This window comes from Apteryx rowi, unplaced genomic scaffold, assembly GCF_003343035.1.
Source record: "Apteryx rowi isolate R43461 unplaced genomic scaffold, aptRow1 scaffold_499, whole genome shotgun sequence".
In the NCBI taxonomy this organism is placed as follows: Eukaryota; Metazoa; Chordata; class Aves; order Apterygiformes; family Apterygidae; genus Apteryx; species Apteryx rowi.
The window spans coordinates 454,827-482,823 of NW_020450759.1; the positions used below are offsets into that span (position 1 = coordinate 454,827).

General features: G+C 36.6%; 1 protein-coding gene across 1 annotated transcript in view; it reads right to left on the reverse strand.

Annotated features, from left to right (window-relative positions):
• DOK6 (docking protein 6) overlaps positions 1–27,997 on the reverse strand; it is a 252,006-nt gene that overhangs the window by 108,602 nt on the left and 115,407 nt on the right. The window contains exon 3 of the mRNA XM_026079293.1: positions 19,915–20,029. Within this exon, the coding sequence (XP_025935078.1) occupies positions 19,915–20,029 (115 nt within the window). The remainder of the gene's footprint in view (positions 1–19,914; positions 20,030–27,997) is intronic.

The window sequence follows — 27,997 nt, forward strand, 5'->3', positions numbered from 1 at the left end:
CCTCTCCTCTCCTCTCCTCTCCTCTCCTCTCCTCTCCTCCGTGGCAGAGCAGAGTGGCCAGGATTAACGCCCTAGCCAGACTGCTCTCCTTTGCTCCGTACTTGGGACTCCAGGCAAAAATCCTCTTGGAGATCCCTCATGAACTAAGCCAAATTCAAACTCAAGTTCTCCCTAGCACATATCCTTATAATAGAGAGAACAAGCTGGAAAACAAATTATAAACAGAAATAAGGTATTAACAGTGTTGATGAAAAAATTTAACACCATCATTTAATATGGAGTTATCTGGCACCATCAGCATCTCAGGACACATTCAACAAATGGGCAGAAGTACAATATATATGCTGCAATATGGTTTTCCTTACTTTCTGCATTAATGCTTTTAAATGAGGAAACAGCTGACTTAAGTGCTACTCTTCCTTCTGCTTGAACACACTGGCCTACTTCTAGCATTGCTACTTTAAAAGAAATGCAACAAAACAACTTCTTGATTTTTGTGATATGTGAGGGTAACAGAGTTTATCATCTGCCTCATAAACCAATGAATTTGACATCAGGGTTTTTCCCCTGGATCGCGGTGTTACAAAAGACAGCGTAACAGCAGCAAGATCACTAGAAGCAAGGAAACAGCAGAATTCTCTTCTTTTTTCCATGTTGGATAAGGGTGGGCAAACCTCAACTGTTCTTTACAGTTTCATAACAAACCCTAAACTATGCGTTTGCATAGAATCTCTCTAATTGGGACACAGAAGGTGATTTAATTTTTACTTTCAGAAAAAGATATTCAACCATCAATGTAACAGTAAGGTAATTAGACCTAACAAAACTGCCCAAATGTGGCTAAGATACTCAACTGAGCAAAGATCATTCGCATACTCACTGCGACAGTCCTCCTCATCGCACTAAGTTTGGAGTGGACATTAAACAACTACAGTGTTTTCAAGACAGACACTACTGCACCCAAAGACAAACATCATCTTTACTGAGGGAAAACATTGCTTAATACAATGCAAATAAACCATTTTTTTTAAATAATTGCAGTAATGACTTTCTGATGCATATATTTTCTTGGAGGATAATTATCATATTTGACTGGAAAAGGGTAAAAATCACATTTACTTTTATACTACTTCAGTAGTTTATTTTACTCAGATTAGCATTGTTCATGCTAAGTCCTCCTTCCACCTAAGCTAACTCACATAGTACCCAGTGCATTTTCTAACTTGTATTCAGCCTTTCTTCAGAAGCCTTTCCTATGCTTCCTATGCTTCTGAAATGAAAGTATATTACTCAGCAACTAGGGCAGTGGACACTTTGATCAACAGTATTATACAACTGTTATTTTTGTACTATATGTTTGAAGCCATGAAATTCCAACAGCATCATGGTTAGTAGTTTTGATATTTCTGTTTAAAAAACATAGATAAAAAGGTTGGTGGTTTTTTTCCTGAATTGAACGTTATGCAAAAGGTATCCACTTTCCTTCCCTTTCAGTCTTCTGATAGRGAAAAGGAAAGACGGTCAGGTTTTTTGTTCCTATCCCTGTAATTTGAAGTTGAAAAATTTTAGTTTCTGTGAAAAAAGGGGTTTGGGTTTTGTTTGCTTGTGTGCTGTTTTTTTGACACACAATCAACATTCTCCACTGACAAAAATGCCTTTTTCCTATTGGTTCTAGATAGTACCTAAAAATCTCACACTTTTTTTGACATGCTTCATCTACCTCTGTTCCATGCTAGTAAACCTGAGATTACTCTAAGATGATAAGTATTCCAAAAGAGAACATCTAATTAAAAATCTGAATTGATGTGCTTAATAAGAATCTCATTCAACTGTGTAATTTTCAGTTCACATTCCTCATGAAAATGAAGAGCTGGAGTGACCCTATGTCAACATCCTCCAAAGAAAGCAAGTCCAGCAGTTAGGTTTCACCCTCAGGCAAATAACCACTCTCATGGCAGATGTCAAAATTGTCTTTCCTGAAAGCACGATAGTTTCAGTACATACATAGACACGTGCCCACCTCCCCCACTCACCCATATATGCATATATATATTTTGCTCAGGAAATCAAACGATTCATCAGCAGTCAAGACCCATTTTATGCACAAATGTGTTTAAAAATGTTTCACGTACTTTGATCAGTCGCATCTGTTGGAGTAGAAGCTTTCTACGCCTAAAATTTTATTTTCTGCTATGTGTAATTAACTGAAGAATTTTTTTGAGGAATTTTTTATAAGGAAAAAATAAAAGTTGTCTGTTCATCAGGGCTCAGCACTTAGAGCTGCTGCTTGATCATGGGAAAAAATGCAGCTAGCCAGTATGATTGATATTGAGAAGAATAAGTATTTATATAGATCCTAATTTTTTTGTCTAACTGAAAAAATCTCAAAAAGTAGATAATAGTAGCATTTGTTCTTGTGAGTGTACCTGTATTGATCTGTGCACTATGATTTATGTTAGCAAAATACAGATTTCATGTTTATGTAAATTTTCTGTGAAACATTAAACTGAACTTAGACTTTATTGCACAGTATACTTTATAGAGCAGACATATGGCTTTAGACATATTGTAATTTATAAGCAAGCCCATTTTCTACCTATGTGTAGAATATACCAATTCATTATTTTTAATGATCATTCAAAATCTACAAAACACAGCATCTGAGAAAAAAAATGGCTGAAATATATTCAGTTTTTTTCTAATTAAGACCCCCCAAAAGTACTAGAGATTTCTTCTGATTAGCTTTTAATCCCCAAAATATTTTACTGATAGCAATAAACTTTCTATCCAAAGTTTAAAGTTCAGTTCTGTTATTTGCTAAAATAATAAGATGCTTGATTTCTTCTCTGCATTTTAATTAAGCAAATAACTGTTAATGATATCTAATTTATCATCAGATTAATTTATAGGTAAACTGGAAAATACCTAAATTCAGATAAATTGCAAAATAAAACCATTAGGCTAATTTGCGATCCTTGAGCAAACAGTTCAAACATTAGTAGTACATAAGGCTCTGGAAATTAATCACACCATTTCTTTATATTCTAAAGAATACTTTTTTAACTAATACATACCCCATTTCTGTAGTTGCTCGAGCTCATGATATCTGTATTGATATCTGAACCTTAAGAATCTGTTAATTGAATTTACGGTTCATTTTGTGTTAACATGCTTGGACTCATTCACATGTAGCTACATTTCTGACTGAAATTTTTTGTTGAATAATGTAGTTTTCCAGTGGCCCTGTGAAGAAAGATTTTTTTCCTCCTCCATTCTTTCTCTCTCCTAGTGTGTCTATTTATCTGAACAAAAATTATGAAAGGATTATTCTGCTGTCATTGGACAATATAACTGTATAGACAGGGACTAATCTGACTACACACATTCACTCGTTTGTACAAAGCTGAGAGCACTGCACAGAAACCCTCAAAAAAAAGCCATACTTGGCTGACTTAACTATCGTTATTTGAAGAGCTTCTAAGGGAACCAGGGAGCAGCTGTCATACAGGAGAGTCCACTGCAGGTCAGCTTTGGCATAGATACTGCTAACAAATGATACAATCCAAAATAAAAATATCAAACCAACCTTCTTTTCAGCTAAGCAGTAAAATTATCTATCTCACTTCCTGTGAGTACAAAGCAATAGAGCAGCACCCGTGGCTCTGATATGTACTGAATTCTGAACAAAGGATTCCTGGCCCACTGTTGTGCCCTTACCCCATTCAGAGATTTCTTAGAGAAGTGCCCGTATTCAGGAAAAAGGGATGGAATATTCTCATGTTGTGCAAATAGCCAAAATCTGCTAATCTCATTTGACAGAAAGCAGTGGATTATTAAATACAGTCATTCAGAAATAATGAGGATAATAAAAATGGAACCTATAGAAGTATGGCACATTGTATTTAGAATAAATGCAAACACTAAGCAGATGTATAAAGAACAGATAACAGACGCACAAAACATACAGCCTTTATTGGCAGTTCAGAGCAAGATCTTAAATCAGCCATGTTTGAAGGTCATTGAATTAGGCATATTATTTTGGAAAAATAAAGCCTTCATGAATTTGCATGTAAAATCAATGCATGTATCAGTTTCCATACACAAAATCCATGGTGTAATATAGTAGATTGAAGTATGAATGAAAGAAACTGTTATTATACCAAAGATATTGAAAATTTTGAGCAGTAACACTTTCCTGAGCTAGAAGAAGAGAAATCTTTTCTTTTTACATCAGAGAAATGAAAATTTGACATTGCCTTTTACTCCCTTAATTTGACCCCCCAGGTTTGTATTCATAAATACATGTATAATGCCTAGAGTACAAAAAATTAAATTTCTGTGAAAGTTTGTACATATCTGCCATTTAGAACTATAAATTTGTGGTTTTCCTTCAAGACATCCATTAAAGACATTAAAAGAATATTTATTTCTTTAGCATTCATAATAATCTTCATCAGTCTTCATACAGATTTTTTTACATGCTGTCATATACTTGATCCACAAAAGAGGCTAAAATTATAGATGTGTGACATCTTTCAAAATTAAAATGATTTAAAACTTCAAAAATTACAGATTATCACCATTCTCTTGATGTAGTGTGCACAAAGATGCAAACTGCCTATAAAATAGTTTGACCTAATCACACACAGAAATGTACTCTTCTTCCAACTTCTTCATAATTCTTTTGGGATATGCCAGAGCTACATGCTCACAGATTCTAAAATTAAGTCCTCAGAAATTAAGATTTTCACTCCTCTTCCCCTATGGACGTACACTAATCATTTTAGTTATACTTATGTCTAAGTTTTAACTAAAATCATAATTTTTGACATGATATGAACCTAAGGAAATCTCCAAATATCAACAAATGCATAGCAGTCTGAAGGGCCGGTAAAAACTCATAGTACTCTTAGAGATTCTTCAAAGTTGGTCCGTAACCACAATAAACTATGTTTTCATCTAACTCAAATTTTTATAGATTGCAAAATATTTCTCAACAGGAGAGTATGATTATTAACATGAAATATGACATGGAAAGAAATCTAGTTGTATTCAGCACACAATGAAGATATTGTTACTAATCAGTTAGACAAAGATAATATACAATTAGGTACTCTGAATAACACTGATTCGTACTTTATCACTGTGTAACAGCAGCAGAGGACAGCATTTAATACTGGAAGGGTGCTAATATAGCTAGTGACATATGCTGGGAGCACTGCTGCTTAAATTGCATAGATGTCATGGATGTTGTGCTACCCTCAGAAAAGATTCACGCTGTTATTTAGCAAAAACATTTTGAAATGACACTGGCTTTTTGAGTTTCCTTCATTAATTCATTTCCCATCACAAGAAAGAATAGAGGAGATAAGTGTCAGACTCCCTGTTTAATTCATTTCTCTTTGTTTGAATCAAGTGACTGTAAGCTGCAGCTGAGTTTAGGCTAGGCTTCTTGCACACCCAAGCAAACCTAGCACGGTAAGATCATTAATGTTTAGAAAATAAAATGGAAGCTACACAGTCATATATTTTGCCATTTTTATTGCATTAATGTTTATAGGAACATACTTAAAAAAGACCTGTCCGTGCTTTTTAGATGAATTAATTAATTATCTACAGGCTTGTCCATTAGCGCATTCAAATGTTCTTTCATTTTACATTTATTAGCCATATTCATTTTATATACCCAGAGCAAATTCTCTAATTTGATTACTTCAATTGCTAGGTCCAGTCAAAATTATCCATAACACAATCCAGGCAGGAAAAAACAGCTGTAATATCTAGTTCATGTTTTATTTATGGCATATAAACTTCAGTTAAAGGATTGATTTATTTTTGCGTTGAAATTGAAATGAAATGCTGTGTTAGTGAAAGGTTTGGCCGATGAAGAACTCTAAAGAAGCACAGAAATTCATATTGTCACTGAACGAGCATCACTGTGAAATGGAGTTGGTGGTTTGAGTTTACTATGGTATTCCAAGGGGGTATCTTTGGGGATACTTAACAAAGTACTTACCATTCGTCAAAAAAGTGATAAACTATATCAGTGAAATATTGTTCTTACTGGCAAGATGATTAAATAATAAAGCTGATAGACTTGGTTCCCTTTTTCTCTTGCCAATAAACATTAAGCTTCACTAATTCCAAGCTGGCTTTGTTCTTCTGTTAGCTGTTAGGTTATTTTTTCCCATTAATTATACATTATTTTTTAATGAAGTATAGTTTAGAGCCAAGTGGTGACCAGTTTTTATGGTTTGTACTTGTCTTCATAGGAAAATAAAAATATTATATTTGTATTTTAACTTTAGAATTATACATACTTCTAGCAAAAGGTTTAAAAAAATTAACAAGGAACTCAAGATTATCCGCTTTTCAACTTTACCTTACATGATCAAAAACACGCAGGCTAGTTGCTCCTCAATGCTACTCCGTAAAGTCATTAACCTACTAAGAGATGCTAGTAACTTTATGCTGCAACATTTTTCAAAAAATTCACTGCAAAGTGAGCCCAGAAATAGGTACAAATCATGGAAAAAATAAGAAATGTCCCAAAAGTGAGTTCAAAAACAGGTAGAAATCAAGGCAAAACTAAGAAATGTCCCACATTTTCTATATTTACAGTCTTCCAGAGACCAGACTGATCTAGATTTCCTAGCAGATGAGGATCCCTCCTAATTTGAATGAATATGCAGCTTTCACTTCAAAGTAAGGCTCAGATCTTCACAAGGTGTCAAAAGACTAGTACATGTCATAGGGATTTTACTGAATATGAAGCTTGAACCCATAACATATGCCAGCACACCATATGGATGCATTTTAAAAACAAAAAGCTGAACACAATTTGGAAGTATTTATGTTACCTTTGTGAACAGAGCTGTTGATTCTCTCTTCACTGTGGCATTTAAAAGAATTAAAATGTGTGATTGGTCAATTTGAATTAAGTAAAAAAATCCACCTAAAATCAAGCATTCCAAAACATATCTGAAAGGATCTAGTAAACTGTCACATTAAGTGGCCCTCAAAAACTACCAACAGGAAAGCAAGCTTGATCAGCTAAGCACATGCAGTATGTAAGTCAAATATGATATTGACTGTGCTTTTAAAAAGATTTAAAAATTGATAAGAACTGAATCTAAAGCAAAAATGCCAAAAATATATTTTCAACATAAGCATACTGTATGGGAAAGTGCGGAAGAATGTCGAGGAGATAGGCGATGGAAGCTAGCCAGACCGTTCCGTGGGAAAAGGAGCATCAACAGGACATGTTGACCCATAGCCATGTAGCTGGRCCTATGCCAGTGTGGTGTGCACCTGGGCTTTGACTCGAGATTAGCGACGAGCTCAATGTGCCCACTGCGCATGTGTGTAGTACACAAAACCCACGTATAGTGCCCCCCCCGGTGTTCCTCGCCATGGACCGACGCTCAGCGGTGCCAGGGACTCTCCCGCTCCTTTATTGCCTCGATCGGGAAATCTCTGCGGAACCCCCACTCAGACGCAGAGGTAATAAACGCTCAGTATTGACCTTAGTGTGCCTTGTGTTTGTGTATCTGTCCCTGCCGGGAGTCCAGGCGTCGCCCCCGCCGGACCCTTACACATACAAATTCTCTGTGTTTTCACAGAGATTTTCAATCCAATGATAGCTATTTCAGCAGGACAGAATTTATATATTCACCATGATTAACACCTGCTTGATTTATTTACACATTAATACACTCTTTTCTAAGTTTCAAAAACAATAAAAGTGACAAACAGATTTAAGTAAACAGGTATTTAAAAACTAAAATGCAGCCTCAAAAGACCTGTGCAGTCAACAGCTTCTCTCAGTCATTTTTTTCTATTGATTAACTTCCGTTTTAACCTCAGATTAACTTTCAAGGCAGCATTAGCAGCAGTTGGAATTGATTAAAACAAACATTAAAAGCAGTCACTCTTTAGAATAGAAATTGGAAAAAAAAAAAACACTTTTATATAGCTAAAAGGTTCATTCCTCTATATTAGTTTTAAAAACATTGCATGCATGTAGCTGAATTGTAATTGCAGTTATAGAAAAAAAAGTTCATTTTTTTCCTGTTTCAATGCAAACTCCAGAAAAGATTGTATTGCAATTAATATCGTATATTGATTTGAGGAAAAGTTGCGTATTTCAAGCCACTGTTTTTAAAACTGAAATACTTTAAAACTACATTAAAAGGAGCTCTGAATGTGAATCACAGCTTTCTTTTGGGGAAGCTTCAGACTGTTAGACATCCAAAGCACAGTTTGTTCTGTGGCTTTACAGCAAATTCCTTTATTTGAAATACAGAAGAGATTTAGCCTAAAATCTCCATAGAATTTAAGGTTAAAATTTCTAAAACTGACAGAGAAGCTACTCAGACAATAAAATTCATCAGGAAAATATTTATTTACCAAGAAAATGGCTGAGTCCTCTCTTTGAGAGATTCAGTGATGATTTACTTGGAACATCATTCTAGGGTCATCAGTTACTCTAAACAAGGGAAATTCAGGGGTCAGGGAATACACTATGTAAAAACTGTAATGTCTGCTAATTGGAGTATTACTGATTCATTTGTATACCTAGCTGAAACCTGGGAATCTTGACCATTATATGAAAGAAACTCTTGCACGTTTATAACTGGAACCTTACTTCTGGAGATTAATGACCTACTCTAGTTAACGTTCCAAAAAGAGATTTTAGTCTCAGTAATGCTAAAATATTCTCAGGAAACGTAGTCTTGATAGTCTTATCAAGACACTGTAAGACTGATGCATATTTACTGGTAAGGATATTTTAAATGACAAACACAGTACCTTACAAAATTCACAAAAGGACTGGATGTCTTTCCAGATAACAAGAACATAGAGTGCAAAAAACAAAAAAAATTTGTTTTCACCTGGAAAATACTTGTGTTAGAGAGTATAAGGGAGATTACAAAGTTCCACTCTCAGAGGCTATGAGACCATAATTACTTACTGGAAAACTTCTAGTACTTTGCTGAAGAGAGCACATTTTCTACTTTAGCTGGAGGACATAACAAACTATAGACATGGTAGTCTTTTCAAATACATAAGAAATGTGAAAATTTTGAATTACCGAATTTGAGAGTAATTTCTGGCTAAAATATATTTGCTTACATTCTTAAGGTTAATCATAGGTCACTATGCCTTCCCATTAAATACTACTAAAGAGATTAAAATAAAAGAGAGAGAGACTATGAGAATGCATTAAGTTACTTGGCTCAGTCGGCCATGAACTTCTAGCCACCAATGAACAGCAAATTTATAAGCTGTGTAGATCAACCCTGCCATTCTAGCAGTTCAACAGCCTACAAGGGTTTTAATGCTGATAGCAACATTCACCTTGGCAGTAGACTTCAAGCAACCTCTCGAAGTGAAGATAGATGAATAGTGAGCACCAGTTTGTTTGGTTTTTTTTCCTAATGTGCACAGGTCGGTCTGAGATTTTCATACCAGGACTGTACATGAAATAGCACGTTCCAAGCTGAATACATAAGTTAAATACATGTTAGCAGTTACAAAACTTCCTATGCTCATTTACGCATGCTGTTCTTATCAGCTCACTTTCACTCAAGGATAGAAGTTTTTCAAAGGCTTGAAACAGTTAACCTGCTAAGAGCCCTGCATACCTTACACGCTGTAAGTAGCCAAATGTAATTCAGGCTGAATTGTGACAGAGAATGAAAAATAGATCTGATGTTTCAGGCTTGGAGCAGCAAATTATCATGTTATTCACTGAACTCTCCTTAGGCCCAGCCAGCCATACATCATCTGTCAATACTCCAAATTCAATCTATAAATTAATATCATGAGTTTTGTGCTGTCACTAAAAGTATGCTATTCTCAGGAGAGGTCAGGAACTGCAGAAGTTGCATTATTTTTCAGGGTGATAGATATTCACAGATCCCAGGAGATCTGTCCTATATTCCACATAGATGAGCAGAAGCCTTCGTATCTCAGCTGATATCTGGCTTCCACTTCGATGTGTGCATACTTGTGGAGCGCTGGCAGGATATTACATCAATGATCCTAAAGAAGTAGAAGTATGCCCAAATAAAGGATGTTTTTTCTTAGGTAGGCATGAGTTAAGTATTTGTACCCTTCTATTATTATTAGAGATTTTAATGTGAAAAAATAATGGAAAAATACTCTGAAAAATATAACCTTTCGCAAATGATGCATCTTAACATGGTCCTATCATTTCTGCAAGGTTTTAAGGGGTAGGTCTCCAAGTGTGCTGTTCCTAGAACTGTTTGGGACCTTTCTCACTAAATGCAGTTTCATCAAATCCTGAATGCGATATCAGAAATCTACCCATCTCTTTGCCAGTATGCCTAGCAGGCTTCTGAAGAATCCAAGATTTCAGCATCAAGGGCAGCAGTATCATGCTGATGAGGGCTAGTAGCCTAAAAGCCTGAAGAACAGCTACGCTACAATAATTAGGCCTTGGAGTCCTGTCCAAATTTCCAGGGAAAACATCTTGTCTAAATTTCCTTCTCACAAGAACATTTTTTAATCTATTTTTAAATTACAACCTTTACAACACAGAAAGTAGCAAATCTGAAACCAAAGAAAGGTACATTATTATAATATTTTGTAGTACTATGTGCTAGAAAGTATAAGTCTAGAAAAGAAACTGAACCCTTTTCTCCTGGGTGTACAACAGACTTCTTAAAATGCAGAGTCTCATTATCTTCTCTTCCAAAGTACCTATCACAGCAGAGGCCCCTAGAACAAATTATTCAGACATGCATTCACATGAGTAACAGTGTAGGAACGATTAACTATGTGCTGGTATGCCATCCCTTTTCAACCTTAGCACTCCTGATACATTTTTGTTTCTTTTTTTATGTTCAAAAAAACAGAAACAGACAAGTTATATTCTATTAGGAATGACACACACATATATGTGTGTGTGCGTGTGTGTGTGTGAGATTCCTGGTGGAATATAACTTCCTGATAGAATTCCTGATAGAATATATATTTTATACATATCTATATAAATTCATATATAAAATAATATACACCAATAATAGGAAGAGCTTATATTTTAGTAGGACAGAGAGGCATCACAAGATTACTTCCAGCTGCATTTTCTATGATAAATATAATTAGACAATGATTATAGTCTTCACTTTTTTTTCCATTCATGATAACACTTATTCTATACTGTTCTATACTTCCTGATAAGAAAATTTGAGGCTATGGTTGGCTAAATGCCAATCTGACCACCATTTCAAATGAAGTTCTTTGATCATCAAAATAAAAGCAATGTAATACACATAAGAACCTGAGTAGCATGCAAAAAAACCCCTTAACTTTAATAATATGATAAAATCTAAATTTAAAAAAAAAAGCAAAAAAAAAAAGCACTTTCTATATTGGAGAGGCAGCAAGAAATGACTTTGCTTAGTATAGAATGCCACATCCTTAGCATGAGGTATTCTGAGAGCACTGTAGTGGTTCTTAACACAGATATTTCAAAAGTACTTTTAAAATGAAAACATTAAATTTGTATGCAGTCCTCACCCTTTTCCACCCAAGCACGTTGTTTCATAACATGATTCCCACATGTAAGAATACATTAAAAAGCAATCCTGGAGAGTATTTAGCTTCTGCATTACACAAAAATACTCGCAGTTTGAAGAAACAGGGTATTCCTTAGGATGAAGATGACATGCATTTACTCCTGTTTCAGAACACAGTTCATTTATTCTCATGTAGTGCAGGAAGCCAACTGTGCAAACTTCTCTGTTGAATGCCAAGATCTACCCACAGAATACAAGCATCTAGAGAGTCCAGAAAGAAGTGGACAAAGAGGAGGAGATGGGGATTTTTCTCTATTTTGCATAAAATGTTTGAATATTTCATATTTCTTACTGCTAATAGCAATTACAAATTTATACTACAATTTCATGCATGCATATTTTAATGCAAGCAGATTCTTTATACATATAGATACACACACACATCTATTTATCTATATACACACACATAAATATATATATATCAGATTCATATAATAGAGAGAAGTCCTCTGAGACACTGAGCCTCAAGCTGAGAGAAAGAGCTTCTTTCCTTGGCTTTGTCACATTCATCTGCCATTCAGTTAATGAAGTTGCACTTCCACTGCCTCTTCTGCAAACCACTAATAACAACTCATAATAAGAGACCATTTTATTTATAAAACTCATCAAGATTTTCAGATGGTTTCCAGGAATAGTTTTATCATTCTGGAAGATCACATTTTGCCAGTGTAGAACAGGCAAGGTATACTGACATTCTGGTATACACAGCACAAAGGCGTGTTAAAAATAGGTAGTGCCTTAGTATTTTAGCTTCTATAATAAAATGTATTTACATGACAAGATGTAGATTTGGACTTTCTCATTCATAATATGATTAAAAACTATTCTAACTTTTCACTGAAATTCATTTATGTTATGAATTACAGAAAGGATAAGACAGTAACACTATATCTTTGTTTCACAGGACCAGCAGTTATTTATGGTACAGTACATTTATCAAATCCCCCAAGAATCTCAAAATGGGATCAGGAAGAAATCTTGTCATATATAGATGCCCAATGAATGAATAATTTCAGATTTCAGTTTTAAAGTAAACAGCCAGAAGCTAAGAGCAACTTTTACTTCTTGTTAGTCAAATGTTATGCCATGTTGTTAAACTGCATTTTTCTGGGCTTGTGCCTTCACACTAACATAGACTTTGTTTTGGTACAAAATATGGAGGTTGCAGATATTGCTAGGTTCATTAGGTGTTTAGCAACTTAAGGGGGAAAAAAAAAGCAAGTGATTATAAAACTTTTTATTAAAGTCTGCCAAACAATTCCAGGCCTCTGGATGCCTGATGTCCTGGACTTCACTATCACTATCCTATTTCCACCCCAACCTCACTGGGAAAGGTAAATGTACGCTGAATTTCTATTATAGGGCAGAGGTTTTGAGATTTACGTCTTTATACCAGTTTCTCACAAATCAATATTCAGCTGAACTTGTACCATCTACCAGGTGAATTTGGAATCTGCTTTCTTTCTTCTGCTTGTCTTCTGAAGCTGCTCAGCTTCTGCAGGCAGCAAGATTTTTTCTCCTCCTTCACTCCCAAAGAATCCTACAGTCTGTAAAATGGATGATTCACTATTATCTTAGTTATCCTGCTTAACTTTTGTGCCTATATAGAACTAATTTTTCTACAAGGAAAAGGGCAACCTTGTTTGTATTTTTCTTTCCAGGACCAAAACTCTATTTGGGATGCTGTTCTTCACTTCTAACAGCCTCCACATTCCTATAGCTTGAAACCCACAGAACTAACAGTGAAAGTTGGAATTTATTCTGGTTTTTTTTTAAAGATTATGTAGCCATTTGTATTGTTAGTCATAATAGAAAATATGACCACTAATGGTTTATTTTAAAGTCTCAATGTCTCATTGTAATTTTAATCCAAACCACCCAGTTTCTTAGCTGTCAAAGAATACATCAATATGAATTACATGCATTACATTTTGCATATGCCCTTAGGTCATAGTGTCTTCACTCATAATACATAAATCTAGCAGAAGTAATGCAAAATCTTGGTATCATGTACAATTACAACTCAGAATCTTTAAATTTATTTAAAAAAATAAAAAGCCAGAAACATCCAGAAAGTTCGAGATACCAAGCCTGAGTTTCACTTATATATTTATTAATATTTTATAGCAATCAGTCATCAAATGAATTCAGTAGCATCCAGACTTGAAAGGATTTCCAGATTTGCTTGATGATACAAGGTAGTTTATAAAAACACACAAGGATGGAGAAGTATTTTCTGTGTTTGATTTTCATCAATTCCAGTTCTGAATTATCACCATATATATCTATATACATATAAATAAATATATATATATATAAAATCCTCCATAATCTTCACCTTGAAAAATTATCAATATTATTTTCCCTCACCTTTCACATTAGAAAGCTGTTCAGAACTTCACTGCTTTAATTGTTAGAAATTTTCCTCTAAATTTCCTGTCTAAAGTGCTATGGTTATTTGAATGGCTATTTGCATCTTCTACATTTGTTCTTGTGATAAAATCATATTATATCTTAAGCATCTCTCCTTTTCCTCTCAGATGTATTTAAAAGACAACAGTAATATCTTTTTAATCTCTATTATGCTGGAGTAAATATGCTAGAAATGCTTCATTTTCTTTCTTGGTATTCTATCCAATTTATCCTGCTTGTCCAGTTGGCAACCTTTAACTTTATCTCAAGTCTCAACATACTGGCAACTTGAGAGCTTTGCATTTCCCCATTTTTAAAGCAACTCATAAAGTCATGATTCTTGATAACAAAATTGTTAAAATACCTTTAATGGCAATAACTTCCACATGATTTTCAGGGGTTCTGAAACCTTAGGATGTTCCTTGGTAAGGTGGCAGCAATTTCCCATAATCAGAAGAAGGATTCCCACTGTTTACAGTTCATGTTAAGTTCAATGAGTTATAGACCATTTTTCCTGTTATTTAGCCAGCCATTTCTCATTAGTTTACTTCCACTGAAATAATTCTGATGGTAACTGAGAGAATTTTAAAATATTGCTTGCTAGTCACCAAAGTCGCAACTCTCCCTCTGCTAGATCAGATGCCAGAAGACACATCCAGAGCAGGAAAGCCCAGGAGCTTAGGCAAAATCCATAGGCTCCCAGCCAACACAACCAGTGGCCTGGGAGGTATCACAGCTTTCAGGCTTTCTGGGGAGGACCAGAATGTTCTAAACCTTTAGAGAGGCATTTTAGCAAAGAACAGCTTTTTGCTGTGCTTAATTTCATTGTTAAGAAAGCCAAGTACCAGAAAAAGGTGGCATTTTGTCACACAGTCTTTGTTTCAGAGTGCACAGGGAAAGATACCTGCTTATAATACCAAAAACAAAATGATGCAGGTTATTTTAAATCTTCCTAGGTACAACTCTGACTAGAAACCCAATCTCAGATTGTTAAACCCAATTAACCCATCTCAGCTTTGAGCATCATTTTCTCCTTTCCAGGAAATTCCTCATCATTTCTCCTTTCCAGATCTGTGCTCAACAGACCCTTTGCAATGGGATCAGCACTACTATCCTGCCCATCTTCCTTAGGAGGTCAAGATGCTGGGAAACAAAATATCTGCTTCTGCTTTATAATATTTATAGTATTAAAGGTGGAAAAATATTCATATCATGAAACTTTGGGCTCCTAAATAATTCAAAAATGTCAAGCAGCTATGAAACTAGGACAAGATTTTTGACTGAGTCAAAAACACTTGAGTGGTTCTTTCCCACTGAAGCCATGGGAAAGAAGACATATTAACAGAAATAAGGTATTATTGTGTGAACTGAAGAAGCAGCCTGGCTTGCCAAAATTATCACCCAACAGTACACCATGAAGCTGAAGCTTAGGCACTGTCCCATAGCAACCACAGACGCTAAACTTTTTTTTAGAGATCTGAGAATAAAAAAAAAAAATCACATGAAAATGTTTTAAATACAAAGTAGGTCTCTAAATATTCCTTAAATAAGTTTCATAAAGGAAAGGATAGCACTTGGCATATTTCAGCATCATTGAAAATGGTAATAGTTCCTTGTGGGAAGGCAGAACTCAGTTGTTGAAATGAGCTGCAAAAGAAATTTTTTTTAAACCATATTCTGGTTCAGAACACACAAAGGATCTGGAGTTGAACGGAGTCTGATTTTAATGAAACAAAACAGTACATCTATGTCATCTGATGGAAATGATGCAGTTTAGACATATTGAAGGCATGGTGAAGGGTAAACTGGTAGAAACTCCACTATATCCACAGTTAAGTTTTGTAATCTTTCAAAAATAGTTATCCAACACTTTTATAGGAATGCATTATAGGAATCCACTTTTATAGGAATCCATTATTTCAGGGTCTACACCAGCTGCCAGAGGACTCTAGATAACATTAAGAAGTATTTGCTATGGTCTGTTATCTTTAAGGGGCCAAGAACTTAGAATCATAGAATAATTCAGGTTGGAAGGGACATCTGAAGGTCCTCTAGTTGAGCCCCTGGTCAATGAAAGTCTAATCAGACCAGTTTGCTCAGGCCAGTCAAGTTCCAAACACCTCCAAAGATGGAGACTTCACAACTTCTCTGGGAAGCCTGTTTCAGTATTTGATCATCCTCACAGTAAAAAGTATTTTCCTAATATCTGTTGGAATTTTCTGTATTTCAGCTTGTGTCCATTGCCTCTTGTCCTATTACTGTGCACCTCCGAAAATAGTCTGGCTCCATGTTGTCTGTATCCTCGGATCAGGTAGCTGTAGGTATCAAAAAGATCTCCTCTGAAGCTGTCTGTTCTCCAGGCTGAACAGCCCAGCTCTCTCAGCCTCTCCTCATATGCCATGTGCTTCAGTCCCCCGATCAGCTTGGTTGTCCTCCTCTAGGCTTGCTCCAGTATGTCAATATCCTTTGGGGAGCTCAAAACTGGACACAGTACTCCAGATGTCTTACAAGTGCTGAATAGATAGGAAGGATCACTTCCCTGGATCTGCTGGTTACACGCTCACTGATACTGCTCAGGATATGGTTGGCCACCCTTGCTGCCAGGGCACACTGCTGACTCCTGTTCAGCTTACTGTTGATTAGGACCCTCAGGGCCTTTTCTGCAGAGCTGCTTCCAGATAGTGCTCAGCCTGCATCGTTGCATGGGGTTATTCCATCCCAGGGGCAAGACCTTTTGTTTGCTCTTGTTGACCTTCCTGAGTTTCTTGTTAGCTCATTTCTCCAGCCTGTCCAGGTTACTCTGAATAGCAGCCCTGCCCGCCGACATATTGACTGCTCCCCCAATTTGGTGTCACCAGCAAACTTGCTGAGAGTGGTCTCCATCCACCATTCAGGTTGTCAATGTCAATATTAAACAGTTTTGGTCCCAGTACTGATCCCTGACAGACACAGCTAGCTACTGGCTGCCAGCTGGACTTTGCACCACCGATCACAAATCTTCAAGCCCAGCAGTTCAGCCAATTTTCCACCCAACTTATCCTCCACTTATCCAGCTTGGTGATAAGGAGGCTGTGGGAGATTCTCAAAGGCCTTGCTAAAATCAAAGTACACAACACTGACTGCCCTTCCCTTGTCCACAGTGCCAGTCACCTTCACACAGAAAGCAATAAAGTTGGTCAGGCATGATTTGCTCTTGATAATTCTATGTTGGCTGCTCCGAGTCTCCTTCTTGTCCTTCACGTGTTTAGAAATGGCTTCTAAGAGGATTTGCTCCATAACCTTCCCACGGACTGAGGCGAGGCTGACTGGCCTGTAGTTACCTGGATCTTCTTTCTTGCCCTTCTTGATGATGGACATGACACCTGCCTTTTTCCAGGCATCAGGAACCTCCCCAGATTGCCATGACCTTTCAAAGATGCTAGAGAGCTACCTAGAAATGACATTGGCCAGCTCCTTCAGTGCCCTCAGATGCATCCCATCTGGTCCAATGGACTTGTGTCTGTCCAAGTGGGTTAAGTGATTCCTCACTCTGTCTTCCTCTACTGTGGGTACTACTTCACTCCCAGAGACTGCTGGGAGGCTCAGGGACCTTAAAGGTCTCAGGACAAGCCTTACCAGTGAAAACAAAGGTAGAAAACGTGAGGAACCTCAGCGTCTCCTGAGGTGAGTACCTCAATCTTTCCCATGTCCCTTGTTGCTAGGTCCCCTGCTCCACTGAGCAGGCATCCACACTCTACTTCATCTTCCTTTTACTGCTGCTCTACTGAAAGCTGTGTTGCCCTTCGCCTCCCTTGCTAGTTTCAGCTCCAGCTGAGCTTTGGCTTTCCTGACTCTTTCCTGGGTGTGCAGGCAATGTCTCCATATTCCTCCCAAGTAGTCTGTCCCTGCTTCTATCTTCTGTGTACTTCCTTTTGTGTTTGAGCTCAGTCAAGAGCTCCATGTTCATCCATGCTGGCCTTCTTCAGCAAATGTCTTCTGCACATTGGAATGGACTATTCTTGTGCCCTGAGGAGGATGTCCTTGAAGACTAGCCAGCTGTCCTGGGCCCCTTTGCTCTCCAGGAAAGTTTCCCAGGAGCTCTCCTGCCAAGTAGGTCCCTGAACAGAGCATTTCCCCTAGTTGGTTTGCTGATCACTGGCATCAAGAAATAGTCTTCAATGTATTCCAGAAATCTAGATTACTGGCACCCAGCCGTATTGCACTTAAAGCAGACGTTGGGATGGTTAAAGTCACCCAAGAGTACTGGGGCCTGTGACTGTGAGACTTTCTCCAGCAGCTTCATCTGCCTCCTCGTCTTGATTAGGAGCTCTGTAGCATACACCCACTACACCATCATCTGAGCTGGTGTGTACCCCCTTATCTGTGGGTGAGGGCCCACAAGCTCTCTTCTGGTTCATCACCTGTCCCAAGGCAAAGCTCAAGACACTCCTTTGAATACAGCATAACCCTAACATAAGGCATCTCATACTGGCACCCTGGCAGCATCTTAAAGGACTTGTATATGTAACTGAGTTCAAAGCTGAGAAAGTGCATAATCTATGTTACTGAAGAGAAGGATGACTGGGCCGGATATTCTGAACTTTAAGTTTGCTCATTCTTTGCAGAATGAAGTAATTCTTTGCAAAGAACCTTGAAATTATGATTTTCTGGCACTCATCAAAGTATACCTGCACCATAAATATTCTAAGGAAGGAATAAGATCTTTTTATTAGAGGAAGAGGAGAACAGGAAAGTTTCTATAGAACTAATTTCAGTGCCATTGAAATACAATTTAAGTGCTTTTATTAGTTTATTAATCATATTAAGGTATAGAGTCATTATTACTTCCAAACAGAAGAAATTCAAGTCTTTGATGTGAACTACTTTTCTAATTATTTGTTGAACTGTTCCTAGAAAGCCACTCATTTTCTATATGTGTGTTTTAACATTCAAAATAAAAAACAAACAAAACACTTTCTGTGAATTTATCTTTCATGATAGGAAGTACAGATCACTGTTTGCAACACTTGATCCAAAATCCATTTATTTCATGATCTTACACACTTCTAACCAACCTCCTCCAAACATTTCTTGAACTTTGTTGCATTATATCTAACTTAGAGTGTACACCATGGAATGTTTATATGATAATATAAAGATACACAATTTTAAGTTGTACAGTTTTAAATATGTCAGTATACAATTAGAAACATTATCAATAATAAATTTCTGTTTCTTTGTTTAAACCTTTTTCCAAGTGAAATATCCCATGGGACACAGACATGTGCAATCACATTTTTAAACAAGAAATAGGGTACTTTAATAATGCAGCATTCGATGCAAATGCCAGGTAACTACCTGTCATTGTGTACCACACGTCCCATGTCAGCTCTCAACTTAACTTAGTCATTATACCATGTAGCAGTTCAAGCTGCAGAGTGCTTGACATCTGGCTTTAAAATATCCTGAGGTTTTAGCTGTTATTTACCTCTTTGCAATGGCAGGATTATTATTACGTTAGTAAGCGCCGATAGCAAAACTTGGTTAAAAAACTGAATATGTTTCACGTCTTGACTTAATAACACCCCGTAGGGTATTGTTTACTCGGTTTTAGAAGCTTAGCAGAAAATCTCCTGAGTTGTTAGATTATCCGGGTGCAAAACCCAGCCAAAGATAAATAATGGAGGAAAGAGCTCTAAACACCCACAAGACCTTCCAAAGTATATTACAAAAAACAAACAAACCAACAAAACCCCCCAAACTCACCATCAAAACCCCACATCTTAAAGTTCTTGTTTACAACAAATTCCCTTTAAGCTAAGGATAGCTATCTGGTGTTTTAAGGTAATTCACCTGAGCAATTCCTTGAGATATAACCTGATTTCTTCAAGCTGGAGATGCAGTAGCAATCACTTACCTGACTCACACGCAAATGTCTTTGACGTCTCATCATGAAAGATAATTGCCACTGCATGCTTCTTTGTCTCTCGAGGCAATCTAGTTATGTTTTTGATATTGTGCAGCTCAGTTACCTTAAAATGAAGAAAAATATTTTAGGCCAGTGTATAAATAGTAAAAATAAAAATACTAACTATAACTATTCAATTTAATGATGTTTTATTATTTATTTAATATTTACTATTCATTTAATAATGTTTAATGATGCTATTTAAATTTATAAGTTTGCCATTCACAAAAAAACCCCAACAATATATAAATATGTAGAGTCTGAAGTTGCAAAGCTTTCTATAAAATGTAATGGGTCAAAAAATGAATGGTCTACTTCTTTAATAAAGCTCTGCATGAAAACATAGTCTTGTGATACCTCTAAAACAGATTTTCCAATTTCTATATTTATACAAGTTTGATCTGTTTCATAATCTGCATCAAATATATACACCGAGTAGAAATAGCAATGTCTTGTTAGGTAAGGGACATAACCCAATTATCATGTCGATTAGTGTCACTACATTTGTATGGATACAGGTTTATCTGTCTTTAAAGTGGAATTGTCATCCTTGTCAGAACTCAAAATTTTATTTTATTTTCCAAATAGTTCAAAAGCTTATCAAGAAGAAGTTATTCATATTATAGTGAACATACAGTGTAAACAACACGTCTATTTCCAGCTTCCTTTGATGCAAGTAGATAACTACAATTAACACAAATTAAAGAAAAATATGGTTTTCCAAGCAGAGCTGGAAGCACAGCCTATTTTAAGCTGCTTAACACTTCTCATTATGAAACCTTTCTCAGTTCCTTAAGTATAGACAGAAAAAGTTTTCCCAGAGTTCTAAGTTTTCCAGGCAAGACATCTGCCTCATGCAGAATTACTACTTTTTATTTAAATGGCATCTATATGAGTTTGGCCATCTATGGCTAGTGAAAAATGAACTTAAAGTAGGGTTTTGGGGGAGTTTTGTTTTAAATTCTGATGCTGTTTATGTGCAGCTCTAGCATTCCTGTTCAGATGTGAGAAAGGATTGTTTTTAAGAGACAAAGATTTTATATTGAGGAGCAAAAAATTGGAACATGTTGGGGGAAAAAAGTTCACAAAAAAAGGAGAGCAGAAGAGCAGTAAGAAATATCAAGAAGCCAGAGAAATAAACTGGGAAATTATGAATTGGAATGTATGTGTTCTGGTGAGAAACTTGCGACCAGGACTGAAGAGAGCTATAGGCAAAGGTTTACCTTGGTGCCCCTCAGCAAAACTTGGTCCACTTTTTCAGTGGTTTTCCTGTCCTGGGGGACCCAAAACTGGACATAGTGTCTAGATGCAGTTTAACAAGTGCTGAGTAGAGGGGAATAATCACTTCCCACTGATCTGCTGGCCATTCATACCACTCATGGTGCTGTTGGCAACCTTTGTTGCCAGGGCACACAGCTGGCTTGTGCTCAGCTCACTGCCTACCAGGGCCCCCAGGGCCTTTTCAGCAGAGCTGCTCACCAGCCCGTCCATCCCCAGGTTGTATTGTTGCAGGGCTCCTCCTTCCCAGGGCAGGACATGGCATTTGTCCTTGTCCAGTTTCACAAGGTCCCTGCTGGCCCATTCCTCCAGCCTGTCCAGGTCCCTCTGGCTGGCAGCCCTGCCCTCAAGTGTATCAGCTGCTCCTCCCCAATATGGTGTCATCTGCAGACTTGATGAGAGCGTGCTCCATTACCTCATCCAGGTCACTGATAAACATGTTAACCAGGACAGGTCCTCGTACAGACTCCTGCAGTACTCTGCTTGTTACTGACCCCTGGGTAGAGCACAACCTATTAACCGTGAGCCTCTGAAACCAACCATCCAACCAGTTCTTTTTACCGTCTAGATGTCCACACATCTAGATTGTAATGTCCAAACTTGGATATAAGAATATTTGGGAGAGAGTGTTGAAAACCTTGTTAAAGTTCAAGTAAAAAACATCCACCGTGCTCCCCTTATCCCCAATCATAGAGAGCAATCAGGCAGCTCAGGCATGATTTACCCTTAGTAAACCCATGCTGGCTGTTCCCAATCACTTTTTCTCCTTCACATGCCCAGAAATGTGTTTCAAGAGGACTCGCTCTGTAGTTCTTCCCAGGGACTGAAGCAAGGCTGACCGATCTGTAGTTCCCAGGTTGATCTTTTGGCCTTTTTTGATGATAGGTACGACATTTGCCTCCTCATAGAAGTCCTCAACCCTATCTCTATGACCTCTGATGGAACAGCCATACAAGGACATCAGCTAGCTCTCTCTGTACCCTCAGCTATATGTAGGAAAGACATAAGGCTGGTCAAGAATGATTTGTATTCAGTACATCCCTGTGTACCTTGCCATACATTTTCCATTCAGGCTTGGGAATCTTTACATTCCAAAGTTTCACCATTTTACACAGACAGAGTATTATCAACAGATAAATCAATCTGCAGAGCATCTTTGACTGTATCTTATGTAATATAGTTGAAAGGATACCTAGTAAGTCCATACTAGGTCAATAGTCAAATTGGTGACTCCTGTTACAGTGATTTAATAGATATTGTAGGACTACTTATGTCATTAATGATAAGGATGTACCTAAATTTGTTGAACTAGTGCCACTCCTCACCTTGCAAGGTTGAGTTATTTTGAAAAGTTAGTTGTGAGCAAATACAGTATTTTAGGAAGGAAAAGGACTTAGCAAAAAAGAAAAAATCTTTATCATCACAATAATTTTATTTTCAGTTTTTTTAAAGTGAGAGCAATTTGCTTTGACATTGTCAGTGTTAAGATTGTCGACCTAGACATTAACTCACAAACTGAAGATGTGCATATTTCAGTGGTGATGCTGTTTTAGAAGACCTTACATATGCAAAGTGTCCACTGATGTCAATGGAAATCTTTCCTGAGATTGCCAAAATCAAGTCTTAGGTCATCATAGATTTAAGATATTTTGAGATGAAAATTACTAATTCATTGAAAATATTCATTTACCAGAATTGTCTTACAATATTAAATTTATTGATACATTTTCAGGGCTTTGCAAGAGCCCATTTACATCACTTTTTGCTTCGTGGGGCTGCCAGGTACACTCCCAAGAGAGGGGCTAAGCAGCACAGGTACCACTCTTCTGTTAAGGGAACAACCAAAATCTCTGTTCATTTTCCTAGGCCTTTGCATGGTAAATGGCCTAGTATATGAGACAGCTCCTATTGCTTCCCCAAAGCAGCCACCCCAAGGAAATCGTGGAATAAGTAAGCATTAATAGGTAGAGGAAGAGAGAGTAGACCCTAGAATTCAAAAACTGAGGGGAACAAAACAAAATCCAGAAACCGTTACTGAATTCTGAAGAACCAGAAGGGTCCTACATAGGAGACAGGGAAGACATGGATCTACTGGGTTTGCTGAATAAGAAGATGTAAGAGCAAAAGAATTAAACAGATTTGAGACAGAATGAAGTCCAGATTATTCTTGAAAAGTATTTGTATTTCTTAAATAATTTAAAGATGCATATAGCTTCCAATTAAAAATTTCAAAAAGATGACAGCACAATATAAAAGGCAAAACAAAAGAAGAAATCAGTATTTCTAACATAAGCAAATGAAACAAAGTGATATTTATTCGTGTGTGTGTGTGTGTGTGTGCGCGCGCGCACGACTACGTGAAAAATATGCAGAAAAAAACCCTTAAATATTCTTAAGTTAAAAGGGGAAATTTCTCTAGAATAGCAGAAAAGGAAATACAATATAAATGCTTTGAATAGTGACAACAGGACACAGCCTTCTTCCAATTTCTCCCAGGCAGTAGAGAACTATTATTTTCTTTAACATTTGAGGGTTAAAGATTACCAGAAGATCCTGCAAAATGCTTATAAGCTTGATAATAGATCCAAACCCCTTACATTCCTTACACGAAGATTACATAATTTTCACAGTAATTTTTGTTCCAAACATGGTAACTACAGGCAACTGGGGAAGCCTATCTAGCCACGTATAAAGATGATTTTAACCAGTTCTCTTGTTAATTGTTATATTAAATCTGTTTTATTTAATATATTGGCAGAACATTTTCTAGGCAAGATCATTCACACACTTGGAAATAATGTCAGAGAACAAAGAATAGGCTTTTATTTGCTTGTGGAAAATTCATATTTGAAAGAGACTATGAAAACACCACCAAATTTTGACACCCTGGTTTTCAGTACCCACACGAGTGATTTGGTAGAAGAAAATGCAAATGCAAGTGTGTGGGGGAAATAATCCCATTTTCTCCCTAGACAGAATAGAACTTTTTATAACTCCTGTTTGACAGGCAAAGAGTTATGTGAATTGCCCATTCCAATGTCTCCAATTTTTTTTTTTAATCTATGTTTTTTTGAATCATTCATAGTTTCACAGCAAGCAGAGACATAGCAGAAGTCACATTACTCTTGTGAGAGCCAGGGTATAGCATTTCACAAAAATAGACCTATTTCAAACTACAACGAAATATTTTGAGACATCTCTTTTCTTGTCAAATCCTTTAACAGGTTGACATGGGTAGTGAAAATATTTCTGCCACTTAAAAAAGTTTTTTTCTTTTTTAAATACACATCTTTAACCGTGAAATAATTCATTTTCCAAAAACTGAATGTTTTCTTGGAAATAATATTGTTTTAGTGATGATAACTACAAGCAACATAAGATTTTAGAGATGGCTCTGAAGATATAGGGGTTTTGTAGAGATGTTTGTTAAGAAAAATAATGAACACTATTGGGTAAACTAACAGAAAAAAATAAAGAGAAAAAATAACTGAGCCTTAGGACACAATCCCATCATCAAGTCTGATAAAGTAATGAATGAATTTCAAAGATAAAGCAGCAGATCTGGTTTTACCTACTGAACAAGTGAACATGTTGATAAAAAAAAAAAGACAGTTAAAAGTAAGGGGAGAGGTGATGCTACCAAATAAGCCCTCCAGTATTTCTATTGAGTGCTTAATTTTTAATAACCAGTAGAAGTATAAACTTTTACTTCCCCATTCAACTTTTGAAATTGTACTGTGTGCCTCCTTTCATAATCGGGACACAGACTCAGGAGCAATCATTCTCTGAAAGTCTTTCTCCTTTCCTCCCACTGGCAGAGAGGAATGAAGTTATTCAGATTCAGGATTCTGTTTTTAACATCAGTGGCGCATGAGACATTTTTCTAACCTCTGAACATTTGTGATTAAAAAACAATAAACACCTGAGAGTTTATATTATATTGTATACAGAAATGAAAAAAACCAAACTTCGGTCAGCCAATCAAACTGCCTTTTTCCATATTTTTTATAAATTGGTTTTAATTTTGATATTAACAAAAATGCAAAAAACAAAAAAAAATGCTTTTTAAAATGGAAACTGCATCAACTTATATTTCTATCCAAAAATTACAGAAAAAGACAAAATAGTTCACCAAAGACAACATAATTTCTTTCGAAATAATTTAAAGCATCTCTTTTCAACCTTTAGAAAGGATTTAAAAGACTTTTCAAGTTGAAATTTTATCAAAAAATCTCTTTTTCTATGAATAGTGAATTGGGCAAATCAACTTTTTTAAGCAAAGAATGTTATATCAAGATTTGCTCACTGTGCTATCGTAACAGCCTTGTTGACAAGATTTAGACTAATTTATTGGAAATACTGCTGCTCTTCGCAACAAAAAAGACTGTATTCTAGAAATAGCTAAACTATTGATCACTTTGTATGAGTAAGAAGAGAAAAATGAAAGGAGAATTTAATGTGTTATTACATCTGTAAGAATGTTACCTAGACCTTCAACAAATTAGACCAAATTAATTCAATGGTGGCATTAAATTTTGCCTAAATCTTTGGTAATATTATTTAAAAAAAAAAGTTTTCCTATCCCCCTCCCCATTATATCCCTTTAGAACAAAGTAAGAATGAACTGAAATAAACAATCAAAAAGCCATTTTTTTGAGCAATCTTGCAAATACATTTCTTGCCCACCCTTATCTTTTATGATTCTAACAGTAAGCAAAAGGGATCCTTTTGTATTAAGCTACAATTATGTAGTTCACAACTTTTTTTTTTTTTAATTTTAACATGCTTACTTAAAGCTGCTTTTCTCTGCTAGACGCTGGCGCTATCATTTAGTGCAGTACTCCATATGGTACTCAATGCAGTACACATTAGGGACTCTTAGCACCTGGCCCTTTTCTCAGCTCTCCTACTCCTCATCGGTAATTCCTGCCTCATATGTCCATCACTCAGCATCCCACACACACGTTTCCTTTTTTTTTTCTACTTGATCTCTTGATCTTTTTTTTTTTTCTTCTTCTTTCCTGTACCAGTCTGCAAAAACCACTTTACTCCTTTTCACATGAAAATGAGCATTGGTTTAAGGAAAGAAGATTGCGAATAGTTATTTAATCTATATGCAAAAAAAAAAWATATATATATATATCTTTGTCAAGCTTTTTTTTAGTTCACTTTTTATATAAAAAGCTTTTCATTGTGTGCAACTTTTTTGACGCAACTGTAACAGAGACATCCAACTCCTACTTCTGATTAAGAGCTGGTCAAAGGACATAACCTTGAAGGGCCACAGGGTAGAGGAAATTCCGGGACTGGTAAGGATAGCATCTCATTCCTGCAAAGCAAAAGTTAGGCTACGCTAGACTTGCATCTGGGTCTCCAGGCTAAGCTTCTGTAGACTGCTTCCTCTTACTGTTAGGAATTTAGATTACCTGCAAGTTTCCAGGTAAGCCAAAAGTTGAAGTTTCCACATCAACACAGCTAATCACAAGTATAGCCTCAGGAAAAGAAACCCACTTGGTCTGCACACCAAATTTTTTGGCAAGTCCCAGATTGTTCAGCAAAGCTGCTTTGCAGAGGAATGTCAAGCACTAAATGAGAATGCAAAAGAGGCTATAGTTAGTCTTCTGCTGCTCATATATTTAGAGCACTTAAGAATCATCCACAGATTGCTATAAGTAATGCAGTGCACTCCCTCCCATCCTCATCCTTATTGTTTATCTTGGTCTGCAGATGGGCCCAAACCTCAATTTTTCTGCTTTGGTATAGCACCTCATCAAAAAAGGGCATCACTTTAACAGTTTCTCCTTGCTTCTTTTAAATAAATAAATATATATATATATATATAAAATAAAATCAATAATTATTGACACCTTCTAAATGCGGTTTAGCCGCATCTTGATGAATCAATCATCAAAGGGGAAAAAAAAAGCTGCTTGCTGTTCTATATTAGGACTGCACTAAAAAAGTTTCTACAAACTTTTTCCAAAGAAAATGCAGAATAAAATACAGAACAATACACCAAGATGACTGAGTAGTCGGAAGAAACTCTGAAAAGGGAGAAGGAACCAACAGTTAATAAATCTCATGTTATATATTCACAAAGATTCAGGGATCAGAGAAATAAGAAATTTTATGTCCTCACTTAGGAAAAAAAAAATCTTTGTTTTCTTGAAGATTTTTCCTATCTTATGTCTAATGAGAATGATTTGCACCTTGAGAGATCCACAGAAACATAAAGTCATCCATCTGGAGAAAGGAAAGGAAGACTTTCCCTTGGTCGAGGAGAATCGGGTTAGAGATCATTTAAGCAAACTTGACACCCACAAATCCTTGGGCCCCGATGGGATGCACCCACGAGTGCTGAGGGAGCTGGCAGATGTTATTGCTAAGCCACTCTCCATCATCTTTGAAAGGTCATGGAGAACAGGAGAGGTGCCTGAGGACTGGAAGAAAGCCAATGTCACCCCAGTCTTCAAAAAAGGGCAAGAAGGAGCACCCAGGGAACTACAGGCCAGTCAGCCTCAGCTGCATCCCTGGAAAGGTGATGGAGCAGCTCATCCTGGAAGCCATCTCCAAGCATGTGGAGGAAAAGAAGGTGATCAGGAGTAGTCATCATGRCTTCACCAAGGGGAAATCATGCCTAACCAACCTGATAGCCTTCTCTGATGGAATGACTGGCTGGGTAGATGAGGGGAGAGCAGTGGATGTTGTCTACCTAGACTTCAGCAAGGCTTTTGACACTGTCTCCCATAGCATC